The 27917-nt window shown below is 41.9% G+C and overlaps 4 protein-coding genes and 4 non-coding genes across 9 annotated transcripts; 3 read left to right on the forward strand and 5 right to left on the reverse strand.

Annotated features, from left to right (window-relative positions):
* Positions 1-274: 274 nt before the first annotated feature.
* Positions 275-10090, reverse strand: ttll1 (tubulin tyrosine ligase-like family, member 1). Its single transcript, XM_041964027.1, has 10 exons — positions 9662-10090; positions 9403-9526; positions 8874-9082; positions 8565-8745; positions 8175-8312; positions 7532-7640; positions 6948-7091; positions 5346-5432; positions 4113-4276; positions 275-2535 (listed from the first exon to the last, which is right to left on the reverse strand). The coding sequence occupies exons 2-10, from the start codon at positions 9513-9515 to the stop codon at positions 2406-2408; spliced, it is 1275 nt and encodes a 424-aa protein (XP_041819961.1). The 5' UTR covers positions 9516-9526; positions 9662-10090; the 3' UTR covers positions 275-2405.
* trnay-gua lies at positions 2720-2807 on the forward strand. The gene is given in 2 exon segments: positions 2720-2756; positions 2772-2807. It is a non-coding gene; the product is annotated as a tRNA-Tyr (tRNA).
* trnay-gua lies at positions 2986-3072 on the forward strand. Its single transcript is given in 2 exon segments — positions 2986-3022; positions 3037-3072. It is a non-coding gene; the product is annotated as a tRNA-Tyr (tRNA).
* trnay-gua lies at positions 6342-6428 on the reverse strand. Its single transcript is given in 2 exon segments — positions 6342-6377; positions 6392-6428. It is a non-coding gene; the product is annotated as a tRNA-Tyr (tRNA).
* On the reverse strand, positions 6607-6694 carry trnay-gua. Its single transcript is given in 2 exon segments — positions 6607-6642; positions 6658-6694. It is a non-coding gene; the product is annotated as a tRNA-Tyr (tRNA).
* Positions 10091-11081: 991 nt separating the features above from the next.
* Positions 11082-14528, forward strand: bik (BCL2 interacting killer). Its single transcript, XM_041963901.1, has 6 exons — positions 11082-11146; positions 11234-11262; positions 12314-12416; positions 12589-12741; positions 12828-12942; positions 13959-14528. Exons 3-6 carry the CDS (start codon positions 12322-12324, stop codon positions 14073-14075), a joined length of 480 nt encoding a protein of 159 aa, XP_041819835.1. The 5' UTR covers positions 11082-11146; positions 11234-11262; positions 12314-12321; the 3' UTR covers positions 14076-14528.
* On the reverse strand, positions 13870-17434 carry mcat (malonyl CoA:ACP acyltransferase (mitochondrial)). The gene is made up of 5 exons (XM_041963900.1): positions 16826-17434; positions 16390-16477; positions 16081-16298; positions 15806-15943; positions 13870-14929 (listed from the first exon to the last, which is right to left on the reverse strand). Exons 1-5 carry the CDS (start codon positions 17267-17269, stop codon positions 14657-14659), a joined length of 1161 nt encoding a protein of 386 aa, XP_041819834.1. The 5' UTR covers positions 17270-17434; the 3' UTR covers positions 13870-14656.
* Positions 17435-17784: 350 nt separating this feature from the next.
* def6c (DEF6 guanine nucleotide exchange factor c) lies at positions 17785-26109 on the reverse strand. 2 transcript variants are annotated; one of them, XM_041963710.1, is made up of 13 exons: positions 26037-26109; positions 25599-25828; positions 24680-24820; positions 23203-23385; positions 22276-22506; positions 22052-22198; positions 21752-21860; positions 20404-20624; positions 20212-20319; positions 19802-19968; positions 18651-18849; positions 18465-18555; positions 17785-18242 (listed from the first exon to the last, which is right to left on the reverse strand). In XM_041963710.1, the coding sequence occupies exons 2-13, from the start codon at positions 25692-25694 to the stop codon at positions 18031-18033; spliced, it is 1905 nt and encodes a 634-aa protein (XP_041819644.1). In that variant the 5' UTR covers positions 25695-25828; positions 26037-26109; the 3' UTR covers positions 17785-18030. The 2 variants fall into 2 exon arrangements, with proteins under 2 accessions (XP_041819644.1, XP_041819643.1); XM_041963709.1 differs by having other exon boundaries at positions 25599-26102.
* Between the last annotated feature and the right edge of the window lie 1808 nt (positions 26110-27917).

The following is a 27917-nucleotide window of genomic DNA, read 5'->3' on the forward strand; positions in this document are numbered from 1 at the left end:
AAATAATAATGACAGTTGGTGAACACAAATTCAAAGTCTTCCAGATCAAAAGATAAGGGAAAAAAAACTCTAGAAAGAAGAAGTTAAAACAGTCTCATGTTTCTCGTAATGAACCCCTTCCACTGAAAATAGTCTTTCTTTCCTCATGCAGAAGCCATAAAATAATTCTGTAATCAGCAGATATATTGAATGTAGAGTGGTGTAAGGCTCACTTTCAGATGTACATGTTATTTTTGCTTTATCACAAACAGTTTGAGGGGACGTGAGAACTGTCCACACATTAGAAAAAAAAGTATTTCGTTTAATTTACCACTTTAAAAATGCTGTAAATAAACATATTTTTGAAAAAAAGTTAAAGGGCCACTCACCCCTGCTTTGAAATGAACATTATTTATTGTCAAGGCAGCACCAATATGGATATTTTATTCAATGGAAGACAAAAACTAAAAGAAAACAATGCACTTCTCATACAGAGATCTCAGTACTGCAATGCTTAAAACAAATGCTATGTGTCATGTACACAACACAAGCTGTACAGTTTGTAACTACAGTAAAGAAAACCAGGAGACAGACAAAACCAGAAACTGGCGTCACGTTGTCCCGGCTCCTTCTTTGACTGCCAGTCGCACCTCAGATTTGAATCAGTAAATTTGGTCTCAAGCACAGGAGATTGTGTGTCTTACAGAACCAGCAATGACTAACACCACTCAGACGCTTAGAGGAATTTGATTACAGACCGACACGTCTAGGGCTTGCACACCTTGGTATGTTGCCATGGTAACCGGCTCCAGGGCCAGGAGGAAACAACAAGGTGCTGTTGGGGGAGGAGTGTCACACTTTCAAGGTCAAGGACTGGTGCCATGCAGAGATTTACTTTACATAAAGAACAGAAAGGTCACCGGCCCTTTGAAGGATTGACCTTAATCTAAACTCCAGACAGATTAGATTCATGAAAGGCTTTAAGGCCCCTTACAAGAAAAAAATCAATTAGTTAAACAGGTTAAACTGAAATTTTATGAAGCAAAGACAGCAAATAACAAAGCCTGTTACATAATCAGTAGACAATTTTCCTTCTATTTGTTATTTCACATCAAGAACCAACAATGTAATTTCACAAAGCACCAAATAGGTTTGGTGTTACATACAATTTGGTCACAGAAATGTTTTCAATGGAGCCCTTTCAGCACCTTTCTTTCATCCATTGACAGACACCCCTTGCTTTAGAGTAAATAAAGTGATTATTATGATAATCAAGCCTGGACTGGTGGCTCTGCATACTCAGAAAAACTGAATGAAACAGAAAAGTGAGCAACTCCCCTCTTTTCTTTAAAACCATCCAAATCCTAACTTGAGATGCAAGTAAAGTGAAAATGTGTAACTTTGTTTTAAAATTCCCACAACATATACTGCAAAGAAAAAACTCCTCAAAATACTACAATCTTTTTTAAATGCCGGTCAGCCTTACTTGCAGGAAATAAACAGCGAATAACTCAGAATGCACGCATTCCCAACACATGTTCATATTTAAGATACTAGCTGTGCAGCAGATGAGTGGTCCAACTCAAAATGCAACATATATATGTAATATTCCAGCAAAAATAAAGTACTGAAGTGCAACAGGGTTCAGCACTGAATACAATCAATCTTAATGACATACTGATAATGCACTTATAAAAAAAAAAATCTATTTGGGGGTTTATACACATTTAGTACTTTTAATTCTGCCTATCAGTAAATTATATCTTTATATGCGTTGCTTTATGTCTTTATCTTCCTGCTCCGTCCCACTTAATGCTCCTTCATTTTAGCACCTGTGCGGTGGGTAAAGTTAAATGTCAGGACTCAGTAATCATGCGCAGTCCGGGTTGTCGTAATCCTCCTTGTTTGTGTTGGATTTTAATCCCATTGATGTATAGAATTTAAAACTTTCTTCTCATTTGCGTAGTTGCCGTTTTCCCACCTGCAGCCTCCACTGCAGCCCCTGCCTTCCAAGAAGAGAGATCTTCTTGTCGCCTACAAAGGCGTCATCCACTTTTTTAGGTTTTTTGGGAGGTTTTTCCTTATCTTGGGTTTGGGGTGGGAACTGCTGTCGCTTGCTGTTGTTGAGACATGTGAGACTGGGCTTGACCTTCAGCCCCACCAACATAATTTCTACATTTTAAGTTACTCATTCATACAAATGGCCACAAACTCCAGCCTTTAAACTCTGCAAATATGACCACATTATTGATTTTGCTCCCCTCAGGCAGTGGACTTCTCACTCCCTGTGCCCTCAGTCAGTCAAATGCGGAGACAGGGAGATGCCCTCCGTCAGAAGTCCGGGTGGTTCTTTTTTTATCCCCTGTGCCTCACTGTTGGACCCTGCAATAGCGTACAGGAAGTCATCGAGAGTCAGCAATATCGCCTCACTTCCAGGTGGCGGCAGCAGGACGGACGCCTGCACTCCCTTTGGTGCCCTTTGACCCCAGGGACTGGCCCGAGCGGCTCCGCAGGTCACGCTCGGCATTCTCGCTCTGCGCCTGCTCCTCGTCGTACCTGGTGACACGCAGAGGAATCATTTAGTGAAGAAATACATGCGAGGGAACTCCTGCTGCCCCCGCTCTCTGCCTTCACATGGACTATGGAGTATGTAAACAGGGGGCTCCACTCAAACAATGCCCCCCCGCTAAGCACTAAGCCCCCTTCAGCGAATAGCTCGTCTGTTCCCAGCCCCAACATGCCTTCGATAGCTCAGTTGGTAGAGCGGAGGACTGTAGTGGCCAATCCCAGGCATCCTTAGGTCGCTGGTTCAAATCCGGCTCGAAGGAGAAGCTTTTAAGGGTTTAAACCCTATCCAGGACTAGTTAACTGCTCTGTATATGGGTCTCTGACTTGACTACATTGCTCATGGCTTTTTTTCCACAGAGTTATGACTCTTAGGCCATGAAAACTGGTAAATCCACTAAGCCCACCTTCAGATTTGAGTGTTTTTTAGCCAGTTATTACCCTTCGATAGCTCAGTTGGTAGAGCGGAGGACTGTAGTGGTTCTAACAGGCATCCTTAGGTCGCTGGTTCAAATCCGGCTCGAAGGAGAAGCTTTTAAGTAAGCTTGCTGATGTGTCAAGAGTGTGTGAACAGTTCAGACTACATCAGGTTCAACACACCAGGATCAAGCTTGCTTCCAATAGCACCTGCTGTTTCATTGTACAGGTAAGCAGCAGTCCACCGCTTTAGTCCACACTGAAATATTTGGACAGAAATGTGATGGTTGCACAACATCTTACAGAGATAGTCATGGTCTTCAGAGGATGGATCCCACTGGTGATCCCTTGTTATCTTCCTCTAGTCTAGGTTGAGGTTTTCATTTATGCTGTGACATATCTCAACATCTACTCCATGGACTGACACAAACTTTGGTGCAAACTTTCATGGTCCCCAGAGAACATATTGTATCCAACCTGACATTGATTAGAGATTAGATTAGAGGCTTGTTAGAGGCTTGTTCCTTTGAAGATGTAATAAAAAAAAAATCTTTTGCAGGGAAATGGTGAGTGAATAAAAGAAACTAGCAACAAATTTCCCCGGCGTGGGATAAATAAAGTCTTATCTTATCAATTCACATGATCACAATGATAGAGACCATGGAGAATATCACTGTGTGACTAAAAGCCAATCCTTCGAACCAGCGACCTAAGGATGCCTGGTGGAACCACTACAGTCACCCAGAAACCCACATCGAGTATGTTGACCAGTTAACTAGTAATAGCATATTTTAGAAGTGTACAGTACAAACAGGTCCTCCTTCTTTTTCTATGTTGAACAACATGTATGCACAGTACATAGGAACGTACTTTCAAGGTTTTCTTGTACCTAGCATCAAACCACTCTGAACATTAATGACAGGATGGATCCCACCGGGGATTTGAACCAGCCTGGCAGACCCACTAGAGTCCTCCACTGTACCAACTGAGCTATCGAAGGTTGCTAAAAATAGAAAACAGGTTGGGCCTGGTAATATGAGATAGCAAAATTTCACTTTTGACTGATATTTTTGGCCTGTGTGACCCCCCCTTGGCTATTAGAGGCTGCTGAGTTTGAGTGAGTCTGTCTTGTGGATTTTAATGCCACTCACAGGACTTGATAGTTGCCTAGGGCCTCTCGGGGCGGGCTGCGATTCCAGCGGCAGTCTGGGATGTCCCCGTTGGGCGTGACGATGTTGAGAGTGTCGTTGATGAGGTTGTACTTCAGGATGCGGTCGTTGGCTGTGCTGGAGGTCAGCGACGGCGAGGCATTGACCTGAGCATGAGGCAAACAAAGAAAGTGACGCTTACGTTTGAAGAGAGGGGTGTTATGCACCAAAACACATGGAGACAGGAAGTGCTTAATAATGCACTGTGGGATCCAGACAGGCATGAGCACATTGTTTTATTTCCTCCTCTGTCCATAGAGAAGCTCTTATCAGGCAGGAAATTCTGCTGCTAATGTGCTATAACAGCTGTGCTAGTACACATACATTCAAAACTTGATACGTGCCTGAAAACGTGCATGAGTGCCCCAAGAGACACGTGATCAACACACACACACACACACATACACACTTCATTCCTTGTCTAGATGACATGAACAGAGGGAGTTTAGCTTCTCTGCTTTTGTTATGCCCAGTTTGCCTGTTAATGAGTGTCGTCTACTCACAGGAAAAATGAACAAAGGAGAGAGTTCCTGACTAGATTTGTGACACACGTTTCTTCAGTCCTTCACTGAGGACCGTTTATGTCCTACAACCAACTTCATGTCGCCCAAAATAGATCAGATTAGTGCCCGTTAACAGAAATAGTACAGACCTAGCCTGGAAACCCAGCTGTCAAAATGAGTCCAGTAAAATATGACGAGCCACATAACGAGCACAATATTCAATGCAAAAACACTCAATACAGTCATGACAGAGGCATCCTATTTTAAGTTTTAACACTAGCCAGCAAATAGCCTGCATCAGCCTGGGCTAGATGACATAGTGCACACTCAGTTTAAAAACAGTGTTTTCAGCAATGTTTTTTCAGCTGGAATAAAGTACTGAATAGGTTAAAGACACACCTTCAGCATTCGGATACAGAGAGGCACACGTCCTAACATACACACACAAAGATTGACCCTGAGGGCATTTAAAGTTGCTTAACACTCAGGGAAAAGGAACGTGGAGTCACTGTGTAAGCATGTTAAGGATCTCTGGGCTTTGCAAAATATGCAGCGTGTGTCTTCGGGAATGAGGTGCAGAAAAACATGTTGGTTTAACACAGTAGAGGTTAATTTTTAGTGAATTTGACCCTTTCGCATGAGCTTGTAGGAGTGCATGCATGTAATAACTCACCTCGATAAGCCATGGCTTGAGCTTGTCATCAATAATGATGTCATAGCCATAACACTCGAAACAGTGCTTGTCATTGTTCATCACAGGCTGGAGAGAGAAAAGACTGAATTAGGAAGAGGAACTGACCCATATTGTGGCTGATTGTGATATATTGGGAACTCTAATGCAAGAGAGATTGATTCAACAGGGAAAGGTGTTATAATCGGAGTTAAAAGTATACCAGTGGACAACTATTGGCACAGAGAGCTTGTGAGTCGAGGCCTGAGAGAGGAAGTGAGTCACTTAGTAGAAAAGGGAAGTGTGCATTAAGTTGAGAGCACCGTTGTGCTAAAAACAAAAAGAGAGGTGGCTCAACAGCTGGAGTTGCTGAGGGCTAAAAACAGCATCCCAACAGGAACAAAGCAAAAACATCATCATTGGAGGATTCAACATGTGCGGTGTAGTGGTATTGTAGCACCACCTGTGTGAGAGGTCACTGAGCAGTTTTTACTCCACTACACTTACGTGACAACTATAGTCACTTTGTCAGGTTAAAAGTTAAATCTAAGCAGCTTCTGATGTTCATATAAAAGTACCTAAAAGTATAGAAAGTCATTAAAGGACTCCATACTGCATATTATAATATCAAAATGCTGCTTTCATGTTGATGGTACAGTGGGAATATGTTAATATATAAATGATTGTTTGTTCTTTTACTTGTAGCTGTTTTTCTACTGTGGTATTAGCACTTTGACTTACAGCGGCAATATCGCTATTTTTATGATATCAAATGACAATGCGAAAGAGGTCGCTCACGGCGATAACAGTGAGCTCTATCTCGTCTGTTCATCTGTCCAGAGCTGTTTCTAGAACTCAGAGAGCCAGTTAACTTGTCCTAGTTAATAAGTTACAGTGTATTTCAGCCTCGTACGTTCTATGTTTTTATCTAATGTGTGTCGAAGTCTGAACCGTTCACACACTCTTGACACATCAGCAAGCTCCTCGCTTAAAAGCTTCTCCTTCGAGCCGGATTTGAACCAGCGACCTAAGGATGCCTGTTAGAACCACTACAGTCCTCCGCTCTACCAACTGAGCTATCGAAGGGTAATAACTGGCTAAAAAACACTCAAATCTGAAGGTGGGCTTAGTGGATTTACCAGTTTTCATGGCCTAAGAGTCATAACTCTGTGGAAAAAAAGCCATGAGCAATGTAGTCAAGTCAGAGACCCATATACAGAGCAGTTAACTAGTCCTGGATAGGGTTTAAACCCTTAAAAGCTTCTCCTTCAAGCCGGATTTGAACCAGCGACCTAAGGATGCCTGGGATTGGCCACTACAGTCCTCCGCTCTACCAACTGAGCTATCGAAGGCATGTTGGGGCTGGGAACAGACGAGCTATTCGCTGAAGGGGGCTTAGTGCTTAGCGGGGGGGCATTGTTTGAGTGGAGCCCCCTGTTTACATACTCCATAGTCCATGTGAAGGCAGAGAGCGGGGGCAGCAGGAGTTCCCTCGCATGTATTTCTTCACTAAATGATTCCTCTGAGTCTCAGTTAACATGTGGGAGTAACTGTCACATTTTCCAAATGTCATTTTGGAGAAAAAAAGACTTGATGTCCACTTACAGCCACAGCCTTCAGGGACTGCACCACGATCCAGTGGATCTGGTCAAACAGTCGGCCCGTCACCTCCTTCCCTCTGGTGCTCTCTAGGTACAAACGGAGGTTACTGACCGTCCACTTGCCTCCATGGACGTGGTTGTAGTCATCCTGCATTAAAGGTACACAGTCTAACTAGATACTGACATTTTTGTGTTTGTTTCTGTTGCAAAAACATGTACAGATCAGCTTTGGGATGAATATTATTACCTGACCAGTCTTTGGAAATAGTGAGCAGAAGTTGCATCATGTTTGTGAAACTATAAATGCAGCTGACAGATAGTTTCAATTTAAAGGGGTACTCCACCAATTTCACACACGAGCATTGGTTGCATGATGTCTCTGTGTCTCCTAAGGGAGATTTTTAATGTCTGGATTTTTCCAGTTTTGCCTTCGGTCCAGTGACGCATATTAGGGAGTCAGGATACTGCAGTGTGCAACACTGATTTGACAGAATACCCCTTTAATTTCCGACATAACTTATATGTCACTCGCTGCCACCTTTCTAATAACAATCTCTACTAGCCATTCTGAACAAGATACACACTTACCCCATGTTTTTGAATGGCCACATTTGTGAGGTGAACGAACATGTTGTCCAGTTCACTGGTGCTGGGAGTGTACTTGACTGTGCAGAACCGACAGAAGCCAAGCTTGTACCTGAGGATCAAACCACAGAGGGAGCTCAATCTGGGCTGCAACACGTTTTATGTCATTACTGATTAACTTTATCAATTAAACAACTGACATGCCCACATTTCTTCACATTCCATGGTGATGTCTTCAAATTGCTTGTTTTTATTCAAACAACAGTCCAAAGATATTCAGTTTATTTTCAGATATTATGAAGAAAAGCATCAAAATGTCAATTATCAAAATAAGTTATAATCAATTTTCTATCCATCAACTAATTAATAATTTGAGTATCACTGCGGATTCAATAAATAAGTTAAATAACAAAATAAATGTAAGTAATAATGGATGCATTTAAGGTTTCCTATGATGATATCATGCACTTCTTTGATCAGATTATCAACTAAATCTTTAATGAGTGAATCAGTCATGACAGCACTTGATGATGGTTTGATTAAAGCCAAAAGCTATAACAAATCAAATGTCCTCTTTTTACATTTCTTACTACTAGATGGTGCTAGCACGCAACATCCGATAACTTTAAATACGTTCAGGACTCACATGTAGCATTTCAGAGGCCGATACGTGGTCACCAGGACGTAGAGGCGCAGATCAAACTTCTTCCCTCCAATCAGCAGAGGGTTGTCGATGTACAGGGAGATGACGTAGGCCTCTTTGCCACTAGCCGCCGCTACAAACCTGGACCAAATCCACATTTTACAGTTTTATCTGGGTTATAGAGGTTGTCACATGCAATTCAAAATATTTCACTCCTTCCTCATATGGGATTATATATTGCGAAATTGTTGTCAAGCAGTTTACTCAAAGAAGACGTCTTCACTGACTGAGCTCAGAACAGGACTAGAACAGGTGCTCTTTGGTGCAAGGCCATTACTAATCTCGGTTTGGGTTTACTGGCTGTGTGTTACGCTGATGTCTTTGGTAACTCACGTGGAGGTGCGGCTGTCTCTGGACCACTTCTTGATCTGGGACAGCTTGTTGATGAGGAAGATGCCTTTGCCCTGAGCCTTCCCGCAGGGCTTCATGATCCAGGTGCTGGATGGGTTCTTGCGGAACTCCTCCACAAAGAGATTATAATCGGCGGGGAGCATGAACGTCACAGGGACAAAATCTGCACGAAGCATACAGCAAACTCTTAAACATATTCAGAACAGCATGCCTCTTCATCTTTTGTGAGGAAGAAAAGGGGTTTGTGTGCATTTCCACACTCCTCTCTCACGTCAGCGCTCTAATTGATACCTAAATAAACGTATTTCCCATTCTCATCCTTCTCTGCCAGCGGACTGCCTTCCTTCTCCAGCTCCTTGCGGTAGCGTTTGATGTTCTTGATCATCAGGTCCTTCCTGGTCAGCTCGTAGTGGTTGGGGAAGTGGTTAACCATCTGGTCATCTGATAGGCGGTAGCCTGTGTCCACGCTGAACACATTTCTGATGGTCTGGATGCTCATCCTGCACGTGGGTACAAAGAAACCTGCATTATCGTGCATTAAGGAGTCTGGAGCCAAGAAACAAGCTTGGTGCTATAATTATTGCTCATTAATCGACACATATAGGATGAACATGCACCCTGTTTGGCTGAGCATTACTGAGTACAGAGTAGATTGGGTGCTTGTACATTGCCAGAACATTTTAATTTAGGTATATATTGCATTTTTCCCCTATGGTCTTGCTGAGCAAAGAATGTGAGCACTTCTTCCACTACTGGTTCTATAAATCCATCTGGTGCTTGCAGAGTCCAGATGCAGGAGTACTGTAGATGGAAAACCTACCAGTAGAAATTCCAGTCCTCGTTTTCTGTGACTGGAATCCATTCCCTCTTCTCGAAGTTGTTGATGAGCACTGATTTCTCAATATCTGTCACCCACTTCACCTTACCGGCCATGGTGCCTCCCACTAGGGTGGAGCACAAAACAACAGGTAAACAGATAGAAAAGCAGATAAGCAAACAGATAAGACTCAATATAGTACAATGCAAAGAAAAAGAGAAAGAAATGCATGCAGCGAACATGCTGCAAAGCCATCACCTACCTGCAAATCAATGTCAGGAAAGAGCCAGTCATCAGCATGAGCTAGCCGGGCAGGCTCAGTTAGCAGGCTGCTGAATCCTCCCTGAACTGCTGCAGAGGCTGGGCGGACATCACCCAGTCACTGATGCAATCTCAACAGACTGTCGTTGTTCAAACTCATAGCCGAACAAAGCGGCAGGACGGTTTGTTAGCATCACTTATAGCTCCAGCTAACGCCAAAACACAGTTTCCATGTTAGCGTTTCACTGCTAACAAGCTAAATGTATTGATTCAGTCGTTGTGAAGCTGGACACAGTGGCGATACGCCCACCGCGGTCAAACTACTCTTCACAATAAAAGTCTTATTGAAGTGTAATAACACAAATACATGATGACTTCCCTGTGCGACTTAATTACAATTTAGGGAAAACTGGAAAACAAGAAATCTTTTCAGAATATTAAACGACGTCGTTATGGGCTTGGTCCTTCCGGGAGAATAACCTAGCAACGGAGGACGCAGTGATGTCATTGCTGGGTGTCATTACCAACGTTTACCAGCAGGTGTCAGCATTTGACAGTCTATGGAACTTATACTGGCTTTAGCTGCATTACATTCACAAATACGAATTTTTCATAAATTCCAAGAGGTTATCCATTGGAAAAAAAGAGAGAGAAAAGCATATTTTAGACACTTCAGACAGGTTTGCCAAACAAAAAAAAACAAAAAACAAAAAAAGGACACACTTCACATATCAACCTCAAAGTGTTATAACTTTGTCACATTTCTCGATTTTGTATGACAAGTTAAACAAATATCACATTTTGGTGGTTATACATGTAATGAATTTAAAAATGCTTTAAAAACGCTGGTAAAAATATTATCATTTGTATCACATTCTGTTGTTATATTACAAACCTTCCAATTATACCAAATTATATTTAAAGATTAAGTACAAGGGTGAATAATTAATCATTTTAAACAATAGGCGGTCGGGAAATATTGCATGTTATTCTGTATCCATTCTTTTTTTATGACAAAATCAAAGTAAGTATGCAGATCAAGTACACGATATCAGACAAAATATACAAGGCAGTCCTGCAATTGTAACATGTGTATAACAAATATATAAATATGACATACTATATAGAAAAATGCTATTGCTTAGGGATGCATAAAAACTTTCCACCTACATTGAACAGAGTTTCATATTCTCATGGTCTTGATTTATGGATGATATTGTACCTGATACCTTATGTACACAAAAGGTTTTATACAGTAGACAACCGTTCTGTTATTACCGTAATAATAGATAAATAAGTAAATAATAACAATAATAATCTGACAAAAATAAAAACATGTATTCAGAATAAAAGTCTTCCGTTTTCCTTTTCCTCATGTAGAAAATATGTCGCCCTCTGGTGGTCATTCGTGATAGCAGCAGGTAAAGGCGTGGCCAGTCATATTTGTGGCAGTTACCTGAGAGCAACAAGATTAAAGGACGCTGCTGTAAGTACAGGAAAATACTAGCTGATTATTTCTTTGTTGTATTATTTCCAAAACATTTCAATAATAATGTCTTTATATTTTTTACAGGGCGGCGTCTACTTTAATCTACACAAAAGGTAGGTTTCACTTTCTTTCTTTTTTTCTATTGTGCACGCACCTGTTGTACTCTCTGGACGGCAGCCTTTATATTAGTTGAATTTTTAACATGATTCAGCTCCAACATGATGGTCAGTTTGGAAATGTAGTTCAAATGAATGAATGTCTGCAGGCTTAATGCGTAATCCAATATGTGTGATCTTCAAAACGACCTTTGTTTGCTTTGCTTCAGAAGGATGACTTCATCTCTTTGTTATGGCAATATGGCAAAACACTCTACGCGATTATGTGATTAATACTCCAAACTGTCCTCTGGGTATCAGTGTGGAGCCTATGCTATGATTATATCATCAAGGTTCCCACATTTAGGTCTATATTTTGATGGTAAACTAGCATAAACACCTTAAAGATACATCCTTTAAATTACACACAGGAAAAGCAGAAGCAGAAATAGCAGATTAATTCAGGATTTGTAAAGAAACAACTATTGACAGCCTGTAAGCAGATTCTCTGGGATCACTGATGTTTTATTTCTTCTTGGTGAGGACATCGGGAACGTTTGGCTGATTTGAGTTATGGAAATAGAGCATTTGCATTAAGGCATGTGACTGCAGGTACAACAGCAACTGGTCTGAGGACAGGTGCACGAAGGAGGGAACAACCCTGTTTGTTGGTGGAAAACAGAAAATAACAAGTCGCAAAGGCAGATTTGATGCACAGTTTCTTGCATAATCCAGTCCTAAACATCCAAAAGGGAAACTTAGACACACTTTTCTGGCAGTATAAAGTAGTAATTGAGCTACAACCGTTGGACTTAATCCAACAGGTGATGTCACCTCTTCAAACCTGGGAGAGCCTGTTTTATCAGCCTGGATTCTCCCTGGTAACACAGCCGCCGCCTATCCTGGTCACATGACCCAGTATTTACACAGCCCATTTATGAACGTTGGGAGTGAAGCAAGGTTGCCGCACAAACAACTTCAAACCACAGAGCCATTATCTGTCCTGCACGGCTCCGTCTCTCACATGTGCTAATATGAATCATTTGCATCATACTTGTCCTCCTCTCAGAAAACAAGATGGTGGAACAAACAAGACAGCCGAGCCGCGTCGTCTCCCTCCAGGCTGGACCTGGTGAGGTGGACACTGGCACCCTGTTTGAGGTGAATCTCAGGTATGGTTCAGGCCCGTCCACACGCCAAACAACAGCATACGTCTCAGACTGAGTGCACCTCAGGCAACAGACCATGTGGCTTTCATTTCGAGGATCACTTGTGTGTAGGATTTTGTTTGTGTTGCGTTTCTTTACACCTCACGAATATGACAAAGACTCCTGTCTGTCACAGGATCAATGACAGGGCCGCACGGGCCTTCGGGCACCAGTTGGCTATAATTGGAGACCAGCTGAACCGCGAGTGGGCCAGTAGACAGCCCAACTGGCTACCAACTCCTCTCCACATGCTGAGACCGGCTCAGGCACTGACCAGGACCATCTATCGGTAGAAAATCCATAAAAACATCTGTTTCTGCAGCTCCTGTGTGACGGGCTGTTAAGACATAGTAACCTGGTGTTGTTCTCTTGCAGGGACATCCACAGTCAGTTATGGGGCTTCCAGGGTCTGTCTGCAGCAGTGAAGGCCTGGATAGCGAGCACTGCGCCTGGGCAGGGGATCCTTAGGGCTGATGGCTGGGCAGCCTGGGTAACACTCGCTCTCCATCATGTTATATGTGTCACAAGAAAATATCAACAATTATTGTTTTGTTGGATTAAAAGTAAAGTCAAGCTATGATTGGATAATCACTGTTTAGGTTTTGTAAACAGTCAGTTCCGACCATTAGTAGGAAATTCTGAGCTGAGAAAAAGGTTTTCATGTCTTCACGCAGGCAGCACTGTGGCCCGTTCGTTCTTCCTGTTTTTGTGAACATGATATCTCATAAATATTGAGGGAATTTCTTCGATTTTGGTCCACTTGGGCTGAAAGATGAACTGATTAGATTTTGGTGGTCAAAGGTCACTGTGACCTCACAAAACACATTTTTTTGCCATAACTCGAGAATATATACACTAATTGCGACAAAATTTAACATACATACATGTCTCACAGGATAAAATGATGAAGTGATGACATTTTCTATCCAAAAGGTCAAAGGTCAACTTCACTGTGACATCATAATGTTCTGCTGAAACACTTTTTTGGCCATTATTCAACACCATAATTCAGTCTGTCCTCCTCTGTGAAAATAGTCTCTAAGTTAAGACACACTTGTTTCTGGAATCATACATGTCATTATAGTGAGAACTATATTAGAACTTTGAATTCCTTCAAAGTCTTCACTACAGATATTACATGAGTCTGGACAGACTTGGATGTAAACTGTAACTCGACTGTTTGGCAGAGGCAAACAACCACGAGGTGGTAATTCTAGTTTGACAGCTCACAGAGCAGAGAATGTGAGAAGGGAAATGACTGGAAGAGGTTATCATTATGTGGAAAATACCAAACATGCAAATACATTAGTTGAGCAAAGAATAGATTTTTTTGTGTACTCAAACTTATTCTTTGCACGATTATTTATCTACAAAATCTAATTTATATTCGTCAGAATGTCAACTGAGACAGAAATAGAAATCCTTTTGTCCCTTTTTTGGAAAATTATTGCTGCAAAGTTGCCAGATCATCAGAACAAACAGTTTTATTTGACTTTCATTTCACAGGTGTCCAATTTGAAACCAGTAACCTGCGCTGGCTGGACCAGAGGAGCGCTGGTGACTGTGGCACTGGTGGCTGCAGTGACCATTTTCGGTGCACTATGGGTAGAATGGAAAGCCTAAAGGGCCATAAGCAGGTCTTTTCGGCCATCATATATTTGACATAATATTTGCAAATGAATGAGGATTATTTCTAACTGATTTGTTTCTGCTGTTTACTTTGACTTCTCTTTTTATACTATTTTCATGAGCGGTATTGAATTTGACACTGTGTGAGCGGAAACAGGAGTAAAAACTGTAAGATTCATGTGGAAATTGTTTAAAATCGGTTTTACAGTGTTGGCCAGGATATTGTAGCAGTGACATGTTGGTTCACAGTTGTATTAATGTCATAAAGCCTGTTTCCTGTGTCTGGACTGTTGCTGGCTTGCAGTCTTTTGTATCCAGATTACTTACTTCCTGGTTAAAGGCCAAATTTTTTTACAAATGATATGTAGCCTGGCTTAATATAAAATGAAGGGAGCTGGACTTTCTGTGCTTTTTTATGTGTTGCAAATAAACTTCAAAATGATGACATTTTGTAGTCTATTTTAAAAAATATTTAATTACATAACAATACACAAACAAGGCCATAAGGTTTAAAAGGTCTTGCTGCTCATGTAAAAAGAGTTTTCGACCTGCTGCCTGGGGTCCACGCTGCATTATCAGTCTTTATGAGTGGTGACATCCACATGTTCATAATTCACGAAGGCCTTCCTGTTACACTTCTGCAGCGTGGCTCCGAGCTGCTTCCCCGGGCCGACCTCGTAGGTGTGAGGGAACTGCTTCCCACGCGTCCTCTCGTACACCTCGTGCAGCGTTTGCTCCCACTTCACCGGCGACACCAGCTGCTTCACCAGCTGCCTGCGGACGTGGCTCTCGTTCATGTAGCGCTTTCCATCCACGTTGGAGTAAACACTGATCTCGGGACGGCGGACCTAAGCGGGAGAGACATCTGGGTTTGAAATGACTAAATCAGTAGCTGAAGAAAATGGCTATGGTGGGGTTAGAAATTATAGTGAAAGATGAAAGAGGCGGTGGACTTAACTTTTACTCTCTCATAGTGCAAAATGGTGAGTTGATGTTCTTTTTTTTTTTAGGGCTGCAACTAATGATAATTTCCAATTAATATTCACATTATTTTTCAAACATATATGTACTATTTTGTCTACAAAATGTCAGAAAATAGTGAAACATTACCAAAGTGGGGTTTGGACTAACACACTAACCACTGTCAACAAAGAAAAGCATCAAATCTTCATGTTTGAGAAGCTGAGAAATGCTTGACACCTTGAAAAACGATCAAAACCATTATTTTATTATCAAAATAGATGCAGATTTTTTAAAATTTAGTTTAAAGTGCTTTCCAGCATTTAGGCTTAGCACACACTGCACACGTTCTCTTTATTTTGGACATGTGCCTGGTGGAGTCATTATTCTTCAGCCATTACACTGTACAGTCAGCATTAACTTCATAATGATAAGTTACAGCAAAGAAGATGTCTATTGCCAATTTAATGACATGTTTATACTACACTTCCAGATACAGAAAAATGTAAGAAATAAGAAATAAACAAGGAAATCGTCGCATTAAACTTGCAGTTATGAATGCTGGTTGTCATGGTGATGCAACACAGCTTCAGGCATGTCAGCTCTTCATGTCACGGCAGCATCAGAACGAGCGATTGATTGTGAGAATATATTCTGAAAACATTACTCCATGGTGTTATTTGTATCTGAAAAGGGTGCAGGTGTATGCATGTTGTGGGGGCGGGATGGAGCATCGAGGGAGTGCCGCTTGAGTTCAAACTGACCTCAACCTGTCTGAGCACCTCTCTGAGGGGTTCAGCAGCCGACTCCATCAGCTCAGTGTGAAAAGCGCCGCTGACAGGGAGAGGTTTGGTCCTCATGAATTCGAGACTTCTTGAGTTTTGCTGGAGGAAGTCCAGGGCCTGGGAGGACAATGCAGTCGTCATTAAGAGACGGATTGCAGGAGGGGTCCAGAGCAGTTCTGACAACCTCAGTCATTTAGTCATGGAAATTACACATGCAAAAAAATAAACACGCACACATTTCTGAGCCTCCATACCTTTTGGTGTCCTGCGATGACCCTGCCATCGGGGAACAGATAGTTGGCCACAGAGCAGACTGGCTCCTCGATCCCCTGGCTCTTGCAGTACTCTTTTGCCTGCAAACAGGCATATTTATAATGTGCCTGCGGTCTACCGATGACAGACAGCATCCCACTAGGAACCAGCTCTGATGCTTTCTGCATGGCCTCTGCCCGCACCTTCACTGCATACAGCGCTAGAAGATAAACGAGTAAACATATATATATAAATATTGACTAACTAGCTCTTAAGTGAGCAACATATTTATCGTGCGCCCTCACGTTTACCTTCTGCATAGTTCATGGAGCCAGAAAAAACCAGGGCAGCAAATTCCCCAACACTGAAACCTGCAGCAGCAACACACGTCTCAATGGCCTGTGGACAGAGGAGTAAAAACATGAGCACACACCTGTTCCAGTATGAGCTGGTGCCAGTTTAAAGGTAAAAATCTTTCTCTTAAATTAGTGCTGCATTCAAGTGCAAGTTCGAGGCGCTTTACTTCGATTCGACGAACGATTATGTTCATTATCAATTAATCTGCTGATTGTTTTTATTTACATAAATGGCAAAGAAAAGCAGCAAATCTTTGCATGTAGCTAGAACCAGGAAATCAAGCAACGTGACTAGTGCCGCAACTAACTATTATTTTCATTGTCGATTAATCTGTCTTGACAAAACACATGTTGAATCATTTCTAGATTATTCGACTAATCTGACAGCTACCTCGGGGTTTTCGTGGTTGAGCCTCTCCACCGCAGCCAGGGAGGTGACAAACACCGCCGGCTGACAGTGAACCGTCTTCATCAGCTCCTCCTCGGGTCCCTCCAGGCACAGAGACAGCAGGTCGTACCCGAGGATCTTCTGGGCTACCGTGAACATTTCTTTCACGTTGGGATACTTCAAAAGTCCTCTACCCATGCCCACAAACTGGCTGCCCTGGCCGGGAAAGAGGAGAATGGAGCAGCCGCTGGGGTCTTTCTTGGGTCTCCGCGGCTTCACCTCGGGCGGCTCAGTGTCCGGGAGAGAAGCGGGAGTTTCAGGGGGAGGGTGACGGCTTCCATTCGGGGAGTCAGGCCGGGTGCTGGACAGTCTCCTGCTCAGAGACACCAGCGACCTGACCTTCCCTCTGGAGGCTGCTGTCAAGCTGATAGCCACTGAGGCTAACATGGCGTGCTCCTCACCTAAAGGTGTCTTCACGGGCTAAGACAGACCCATAATCTGTAATTCAACTACAAATCAAACTGTAGTTAATTAACGTTAAGGAAAAATTTAACTTCGTATCTAACGGGCAGCGTTTCTACAGCCCGCGCCACTCAGCCCAGGAAGCCGCCATATTTATTGAAATCATCAGGAATTAGTTTGTTTTGTTTCCGGGTCACTTTCCGGTTGTTTCCTTCCGCAGCGCCACCTTCAGGTCACAGTATGTCATGAGTTTACTGATTCAGTAGTTCATACACAAAATAAGTTTACCACATCTTCCACATCACTCCCTCAATCAGAGCAAGTATTCAGATCCTTAAGTAAAAAATACTCAAATCACACTGTAAAAATACTCCCAAGTCCTGCACTGAAAATATTACTTAAGTAAAAAGAAAATGCACTATTTAAAGTAAAATGTTAACAGATACGTTTGTAGGACAGAGATTGTCCAGGGAAATGACAAATATCACAAAATGTTTCATTATTCACCGATAAACTTTATTGTACAAAATCTGTTGATCTTAGTCAAATGTGTTGTCATTAACTCTTTCATCACATTGCAGTCATCATCCAGTCTCAGTGTGCATTTCAACGTATAAATATAATACAACCCTTTTTGTATTGTAAATTACTTTCCTCCCTCCACTTTCCACTCTCAGACTTAAACAAATGAAGAATTTCTTTAATCGTTTCTGAACTTGCAGAACTCGGTCCTCTAACTGTCAACATCACATTTGTCCATTGGGTTTATCCTGTGAATCGTCCGATCCATCTGACAGGTTGGCAGCCTCCATCTGCTCCTCCAGCCTCTGCTGGTTCTCTGGCATCTGGCTGTTCTGATTGACCCTTATCTTGAATTTAGAGACAAACTCGTTACTGGCCAGCGCTCCTTCCTTTTTGGGACACATCCGTTTTGTTGAAAGCCGGTGTTCCAAACGTTCTATAAAAACATTTACAGCAGAATGTGATTTTTGTTATTTTCACCGATATATTTGACTTTGACATTCAGGCTGCAAACACAGGTTAGATTTTAGGTACCATTTGTTAGCTAGCTAGTTAGATGAATATCTCATGTAATGCATATTTTCCCTTAAATCAAATTAAGTTGCTATGTTGCCCCTTCATTCAGACCCAAACAGCCCAGATTAAGAGCATACTGCACCTCCAGGAGTGACGGGTGTCATCAGGCGGTTCAGCTGGACGTTCCAGTGCCGGACATGTTGACTGGCATTCCTCAGCTTCTCTTGTACCTCCTGGAATAAGAAAATCAAACAAGAAGTTTCTCATGAGCATTTTTTTTTTCATAATATTAAACATGTTGACTGAGACAATCCAATCGCTTTCTTACCTCCAGGCGCTGGTGGCTCCTCTGGCGAGAAGCCTGCAGATCCTGGAGCTCCTGAGACGCTGAGTGAAGAGCTGACGGGGTGTCCTCATCTGTGCAGCCGTCTGAGGCCTCCTGTATGGGGCTGAGGCACTGCAAGGCCCTCTGCTGCTCCTGGAGGAGCTGGAACTGCTGCTTCTTCTCTTCTTCCACCTGCAGCAACCTGGAGAGGAGAAACATCTGCATTGTTTGGTTTGGTTTAGAGTATTGTTTTCAAATTGTCAAGGGAAGGCCTGAAAAGAACAGGAAGATAGTTATTATAGTTTGGCCACTGATTTGGCCCACTCGGTTGCGCTTGGCCACCATGGCGACTGTGGTCAGAAATTGAAGCAGCAGTGGCTGAGAGGCAATTAAGGTTAGCACACTCCTTCCCTGAGTCATCATAATTCAGTCATATCTGAACACAGAGACATGTCACACATATTTTCAGATTCCTTGCGACTTAAACTTTCAGGGGATGTCCTTGCATCCGATGTCCATCACAAATAAACATCCATAAGTTCATTTAATAATCAGAAAAAAAGCTCTTTATAACTCCAAAACCTGCCTGAGAATCTTCACATTTTAAAGATTTCTTCAGTTTCAAAGTGATCCAGTGATAGCTGTCTGTACATTCATGGCCACACTGCAAACAGAAACTGCTAATAGGTAACTGGGGATACTTTTTTAACTGGTGCCAATTTGCAAAAATGTAAAAAAAGTATATAGTAGAGCTGCAATGATTAGTCGATTAATTGAGTAGTCGATTAGTCAATTGAAAGAAAATTAATTACCAACTATTTTGATAATTTATTAATTGTTTCAGTCGTGTTTCAATCAAAAATGTCAAACATTTGCTGGTTCTAGCTTCTTAAATGTACGGATTTGCTGCTTTTCTACGTCGTCTATGATAATCAATGAAAAGATCTTTGAGTTTTGGATGGTTTTGGAAGCAATTTGACGGTGGCAATTTGGGAAACTGCAATGAGCATTTTTCATCTATCAACAAAATGATTACTCGATTAATCACAAAATTACCGGAAAATTAATCAATAATGAAAATAATCATTAGTTGCAGCCCCCAAAATAGAAATGAGACAAAGAAGATGAAGACAGTGGCTGTGTCTGTTTGTTACCTCTCCAGCTCCTGCCTGGCCCTCTCCTCCTCCTGCCGAGCCTGGATCTCCATATTGAGAGCAGCCTCCAGTTTCTCCTGCGTCAGCTCCAGCTCCTGGATCCTCTTCTTCTGCTGCTCAGCCTCCCTTGCTTTCTGCTGCATCTCTGCCTGCATGCTGTCTCTCAACTAGGAGAACACACACACACACACACACACACAAATTGGGTGGAAAGAACTGACCTATTCCTGAATCACCCTTTCCAGGAATGTCATTACAGTTTCTCCACCACTAAAAATCACTGAAGGTTAGGCCTGGATTTTATAATGTCAATGTTTTCATGCGGTTTTCAGAGATCAAAGTCAATGGGATGGACTCTAAATACCATTTCAGCGAACTGTAAATAAAGGTTCTGGAAAACTTTCTCTTACCGTCTCGGCCTCTTTCAGCTGTCTCTCCAGCTCCATCTGCACCTCCCTCTGTTTCTTCCTCTCTCTTTCCTCTGCCTCCCTTCGCCTGGTTTCTAATTCACGTGCATGCTGCAAGACACAGATAAAGCTTGTTTCCAGAGCTGGCTTTACATTACAACTAAATGTCCCTCCACTGATTCCTTCCGCTCTGACCTGTATGATGTTCTCTATCTCTAAATCCTGTCTGTCTTTCTCTTTCTCCATCTCTTGGATGTTGGAGTCGTCTGATTGGCTGCTCCGGCTGCTGCAGCTGCTGCGGGCGCTCCGGCTGCGCTCCCGTTGGCTGTGTTCTCGCTGCACCCGTCTCTTCAGTTTGAGTTCGTGGTGAAGGGAGGACTTGGCCTCCCTCTGGAGACGAAGGGCTGTCTGAATAGCTGGAGATGTGCAAACACACACACAGATCTTAAGGTAATGTTTGTTTTGCCTGGACTAAGACAAACTGCCGGTGTTTCTATATTTTGATTTGTGGATAAAGAAGCACTAATTATTCACTTCTCCACCAACAATCCCTAAACTCATGTAAATTGCCAGTAAAGTAGGTTTTGCCAGTGTCTGATCCATGAATAAGATGTTCAGCAATTACTTATTTAAAATTTGTAATAACAGTGAACTGAAAATAAAATCGAACAACTTTATTTCGCTGTTCGTGAGAGAAATTGGGATGATCAATTAACTGTTTAAGTCATTTATTATTATGCTTTCTGGTTCCAGTTTTTTAATGTGAAGATTTAGTGGCTGATCTCTGTTTTATGTCTTTGGGTTTTGGACTGTTAGTCAGACAAAGAAAGCTTTCTGAAGATGTTTTTTTTTTTGCAATTTTCTGTCATTTAAAGACTAAAAGATTAATCAAAAAATAAAACAAATAATGATGCATTTACTGAAAATAATAATTGCTTGCAGCTCTTGTTTTTGTTAAATTGTCAAACCCTCCTCGCCATCACCATGTTTGGCATCCATCAACAACCACCATTCAAGAATAAGCAACTCATAAAACAGAATATGCCTGGCGACCTCGGACTCTGCTGCTTTAAGAACGAGCAAAAATAGCCACCATGAATTAACAGGTAACAGGCGCGTTGATCCACCCAGACCACGACAGTTTAAGAGTCAAAACACATCAGCAGCAGGGCAGATATGCTACCTCAGGCTACCAAGACCACAGTGAGCAAGAGCACGAAACAGCTGCCACACAGAACGCAACAAAGACCAAGTCAGCACCATGTTGCAGGTTGTTGTCATATAACACGGCAACAACACCTCTTCAGTCCAAAAATAAACGCATCCATACAACAATTCACAACTTACTTAATAAGTGTACCCGAACAGGAAAAAGTGCAGGAGCCAGTGGTCGCATTTATTTCCCAGAATATCAAACTATTCCTTTGAAATGTCTTATCAGAAACCAGTAAATTAGATTAGAAACCACTGGTGACCACACACAATAAATCAGACTGACTCAATAGTAATAATACTGTTCTAATTCTTATACACACCAACACACCTTGAGTCCACTCCACCTTCTGTCTCTGGTCAGACGCGCTCATCTCGTAGGTTTTATTGTGGGTTTTCACACAGAGCATGCAGCGCTTCCCCTCTCTGTCTGGAATGGGCTGAAACAGAAGGAACACATTCAGAAAATACAACACGTTTCAGATTGACGGTTAGAGCACGGAATCCAAATAGCAGGATTATGGGATTTATGCGCTGTAAAAGACTGTGTTTTAACCCATCCAAAGTACAGCATTTGCCTGTAAACCATATAATTAAACATGCAGTGTTTATATTGCACTTCCTCACCCACCTCTATGACGCAGCTCTTATCCAGCTGGATCTCCCCTCGCTTGTCTTTTAAGTCCTCGCTGACGTAGTAAGCCATGGAGGAGGGCTTCAGCACAAACCAACGCTCGGTCCAGTTTCTACGCACATGCCCTTTTTTCCACATGTAACCCTGGAAACAAGGGGCAGAAGTGAAGAAGAAAGACGGACAAAGATGACAAGAGAGGAGACGACAAAACGGAAACTCACCCTCTTGAGGACGTTGTGATACATCTCCAGAAAGACCTCATCCAAAGCCAGGCTGAAGGCCTCGGCACTGGTGACTCTCAGCAGCTGGCCTGCGCCCATGTGCTCCAGGAAGCTCCATACAGACATGCCCTCTTCCCGCCCTGTGGCATCCTGAGATATTAGGTCCTCCAAGGGCTTCCCATCCCACTCCTGGCTCATGGCCGTGGAGATTTTCTTGAGGAGATACTCCACCTAAAAGTGTTCAAGTGTTAGAAAAGTGTAGACGTTTTCAGGAATGATCACAAAATCAAATATTGACTGTAAAAACAACACTGGAGCTGGATATTGGCTGCTAATCTTGGCTGATGGCATATTGTATCAGTGTATTTCTGTAATATATACCTTTACAGAGGAAAGTTACTGTGCCGCTGGCACAAAAGCCGTTTATTTTCGTCTCTGTCGGCAGGAAACCCAAAGCATTATGGAGGAAGTGCAGGAAGGAACAGACTCATTAACTTACTTACTTGCACTTGCTTTTTTTCTGTGGTGAAGAAATGTAAAACAGTCTGACTGTGTTGGGACACATGCTGGGTTTATATGGAGCATATTTCTTTCTAGCAATTAGTGAAAGTGCCTCATGTAACCGCCTCATAAACCTTGGTGTTGCCTTGATTCCCTGTGTGGTGTGTTACCCTATTTATCTTTATTTGCCCACTAAATGTTAAGGAAGTAATTTTTGGACTTATTGCATTTTTCTACCAAAATATGGCCCTTTTCTTTTGCTGTACTGTGTGAAAATGTTTCTATTTTATGCTCAGAGATGTAAAAAATCCAGCGACTAAAATTCGCACCCAAGTCAATCAGTTCTCAATCAAATTCAAAAATTCAAGTCGTTCCAAATGTTTCTTGGTTCGCACATTAAATTCCTCTCGCGCGAAAAGATTTTACCTCTTCTGGTATCATCACCAGCGGGTAGCGGTCCTCGGACAGGAGGTTGAATAAACAGAACATCTTGAAACAGTCTCTTTCAGATAGCAGCGCCCCCTGTGGTAACCCCTTGAAGTTCTTCTTCCTGGTCATCATCCAGCACAGGTCGTCGAACTTCTCCTTGTCGAACATCCCCTCTTTGACCTGAAAAGACAGAAAATGACTCAGAGTGACAGAAACTTTCATGAAACCAGATTAAGATGTCATGTGATGGAAAAAGCTTTCGTAACCAACACAATTTGAATTCTGTGCCTTGTCTGTGGGACATCTTTTCATTTCCACTGAAGTTCAAAATCACTAAAAACAGGTAACAAATATGTACTTTTATTTTTTTAAAAGCTAAATCATTTCCTCAAACAGCAGAGCAAAGTAGCTTTTAGCAAATGTTACTCAAACTGTATGAAAACTGTGTCTTTTAGGGACTATTTTCAGCTGTGGATTAATACACATTTGGTGCCTTAGTGAGTGTTCACGGCAGCAGGGCAGCATCTGTGGTGACTGAGTGAAAACTAACTAACTACAGTGTATGTGTTCGTGGCACTGAAGGAACACGTCACCCAGTCAGCCAGTTCTTATCAGTGTTTCATATCCTGATTTATGATTGTCACATTTTGTATGAACTCTCAAAACCGGTAACAGTGTCTTTCCACACAAATTCAAGAACTGGTGGTGTTTGTAAACTTGTAATTAATTAATCAAGCCACTCTTTTAGCCCAGTCATGCAAAACAATAATAATAATGTAGCTAAAAGCACCTGTTTTTGGGCTGTGTCTTTAACGTTTTTGGCAACAACTATTACTCCTCCTGTGAGCACCAACAGGTGGAGGTGTATAACAGATAATGAATGAAAACACAATAACACACAGTTGTAATAATAGAAAATAAATCAACTAATACCTCCATATGTGAAAGTGTAATTGTTGACAAATTCTAAACGTGAGTAAACAGTTTTATATAGAATATACTTACAGGTGTCATAAACCATTTATTAAATGTTAGTATACTGCACACAAATGCTGAATAAGATTACTTTAAGTGCTGTCAATCATTTTATAATATTTTATCTATAGAGCAGTTTTTAAGATAATCACACTTTCTAGGGCAAATAAATAAAAGTATTTAGATAACTAAATTGCAAAGTACTACAGGATATAAAATCAAACATCAGAAGCAGTTTTAAAACTGTTTGAGTAACTTCTTGAAGTGTATAGTTTACTGAAAATGGTGTTCATTGGTGTATCATAGTGCTTTTTTTTTTTACCACTATTTTACATTATATACACCTGTAACATCCCTCAGTATAATAACAATAATTTAAGAAGAACTGCAGGAGGTAGAAAATAGTAATTACTGTATAAAACATACAGAAATAGATATATAACATTTCAGTATTTCTGTAGTCATGTAGCTGCCACTGAGGAGGCGATTTCAACAGCACCTTATCCAGTATGTATTTGTTGAGGTAAGGCATGTAGCCATGATTAGACACTGGCCCATCGTCGTCATCCTGGAAGTGCTCCTCCAGAGCCACGGGGTCATGTGGGATGTTTAGCACTGTGTACAGGTTGTGGGAAAGCACCTGAAGAAGAAACACAGACATATATAGACTTATATGTATCTACGTAGAAGGTGTCACCCCACATTAAACGCATAAAGGTCAGCACATAGCCTCAAGGGCTCCTCGGTGCACTATTTCTTCACACATCAACAAACACACATGCACAGACAGCTAGTCCTCAGTCACTAAGCAAGTCAGGACAGCTTTCTAGTATTTTCCTGGATTCTTCTCTCCTCTGGAGGCCCAGTCAGGCATGTAGGAACTGGACGGAAAGCAACACAACAGAAAAAATACCTCTCACTGAGAGGAAAGAGTGCAAGTACAGCTCTCTGGGTTGCTCTAAGTCTTGCCTTTTTAATTGAAACCCTGACAGTGGAGCTGTTATGTCACTGTCTGTATGTTCTGGGCCACAGGGAAAGGCTGGACTTTGATCTAGAAGCTGAAACTGGGCTCGCGCCTCTCTCACCTCCAATTTGGGCAGGTTACGTGTCTTTAGAGAAGTCCTAAAGCTTTTTTTTATTTTGATTTCTAGACTTGTGTTTGAGCTAATAGTGAGTTTGCGCGTTAACTGCCCCTCAGTTTGCAACACTGATTCACCCAATACAACGTAGACAAGCAGAAACAAAAATGTTTCACAGCATATAAAGGCAGAGTCTGGTCCGTTTTGATTTGATTTCAGCCATAAAAGTGATATAAAGGGCAAAGCAGCGCTTTTAAAGTCTGCTTTTGCGCCGGCCAGTGGACGCCCCTCGGTCTCAGTTTCCTGATCTTGAAGGGACTACACACGTTCCCTGCTTACCTTTAACTGCGACTTGGACACTTTTCCGCACTTCTCGACGTCCAGCGATGTAAAAGCGTACCAGATGGACTTGAGGAGTTCGGATTTTAAGTCCATTTTGGAGACCTCGTTGTGCGCAAAGCAGCTACATTTCCAAGCGCAGCGCGGCGGCTTTTACGCAGCGTCGGTGGCGAGAAACGCCAAATTAAATGTGGGGCAGAGTACAGGCTGCAGAGAAAACTGCAACGGACCTAAAGCAGTCAGATGTAGGGCACATTTAAAGAGGCGGAGAGAAGAGACAAAGGCCAACATTTCCTCCACAACACATTCTAGAAAATATAATTTAGAGATGTCAAAAACTAACGCAAGTCTGGTTTACATTCTTCCCAATACGTTTTGGAACATTTTCTTGCCATCCGCTCTTAGCAACAAGCATCTGAACAAAAATGTGAAACTTACAGGCCAGAGTTAGACAAGCTAAGTTACCAAGACAGACAGTGCAGGATGGATTTCTGAATTCCTCAAGTTCTGCCAGCCAAAAACCAAACAAGGGGGCTCCGTGTTATTAGACTCAAGAGGCAGGATTTAAAGACACACCCATTTGTGTGAAGAGCCTAAAGCCATATTTATTTTAGCGGCTTAGAAATCTGCAAAGGGACACAGCAGTAGTTTAAATATGCAAAAACAAACAAACAAAATCCATTTATTTAACACCTTTACACATGTCTTAATGTGTTCTGATGTAGCTTATGTGAGGAGTTCCATTTTTAATGCACAGCATAAGCTTTGAATGAGTTTATTGTATGTTTAAGGATTTTAATTGACTAAACATACAGTTTGGAGAACTGATTCCATGGTTTTCATGAGTCGTGTGTTTTCAAAGGCTGGAACACATAAATGTAGTGCAATGTAGTTTGTAAAAGTATAGGCTAGTATGTAAAAACCTTTAATTAATGAATGTTGTGATGCTTAACATTCCAGATCAAGTTATTATATGTTCTCTTTAATGCTGCTCATCTTTAAGGAGTGTTTTGGGGCTATATGGAGCTCTGATGGTGACTATAATTTGCACCACTTTGCAGCCATCCCTTCTGGTGAGCATTTGTTTTGGCAGACTAGAAATCATAAGGAGTGCACATTAAAGTGCCCAACCCAAAATAGCTTTCAGAGGTATCACGAGTAAAATGCCCCATGTGGTTTCCCTGACTTAAGGTGTTGATCGAACATCTCTCGCAGCTCATCGTTTGAGTGATGAAACAGCTGATGGAGATGTGGCAACCTCAGGCGAAATAGGTTAAACAAGGACAGTGTAATCAGACAGAAAGCATCCGCAAGCCTTATTGGAGCATGATGTAGGCTAATCAATACCATAATTAGGTCATGAAAATGGTAGTCATTGCGTAGAGGCCACCGCTCACAGCCTGTCTGTCTCTAAACGTTGCTACATGTAGGTTTTAAGGCAAACTTCCAGATAAATTCTGGAAATCTACTTCACATTACCCAATATGAGCAGAGGATGTAGGTCATGATTTATCGCTGCATAAACCAATCAATCAGTGCTGGCTAAGGCTGTAGCGTTTCGTCACACACAGCAGAGCATCTGTATATGCTGTCTGCCCGTCAAGGTCAGATGTAATCACCGTTGTCTCAGGTGGTAGAAATGAGATGTCGCTCGGTTAGCCATAACTCAGAACTGCCCGGCCAGAGGTCCCAGTAAGGATCAACCCTTCCCAGTGCTCACGATTTACCACTCTGGCACACTTCCAGCAAGGCCTTTCTCATAAAATAAAGACCTGCAGAGCTTTAAAAATGCAGACAGGAGGTTCAAACCTGCCACCTGTCTGGCTGAAGGATCTATTCTTCCCTTATTTCCACTTTGGAGAGGAAAAAAATCACATTTAAACCCCAAAAAGTCTGCTTTGCAAAACTTGTGTTTCACAGGATGTTTATTAGACATTACAGATGAGCCTTGACCAATGCTGGGCTGCATGGTGCTCTGTTGTTTACATACTAGACTACATCAATATTAGGCTACATTACAAGACTGCTGTTGCCATTTATATATTTAATATATTCAAGGGCAGCAGACCTTGACATTCCCATTCCTGGTGTCTAATCAATACCATATCCTGTGATGAGGCAAAGATTTTCTGTTTATTGTTGGCAGATATATTTTACAGTTTCAGTCATGCTCGTTTGCACTGTTGCTCACTGCTAGAATAGATTATACATTAAAGAACTTGTGATATATGTCATACATTATAACTACAAGAGCAATAAAATGGCATGTTGTGAAACAGAAAGGTGGGATGTGGTAGATTGAGGTTGGAATGAGGGCAA

Source organism: Chelmon rostratus, chromosome 22, assembly GCF_017976325.1.
Source record: "Chelmon rostratus isolate fCheRos1 chromosome 22, fCheRos1.pri, whole genome shotgun sequence".
NCBI lineage: Eukaryota > Metazoa > Chordata > Actinopteri > Chaetodontiformes > Chaetodontidae > Chelmon > Chelmon rostratus.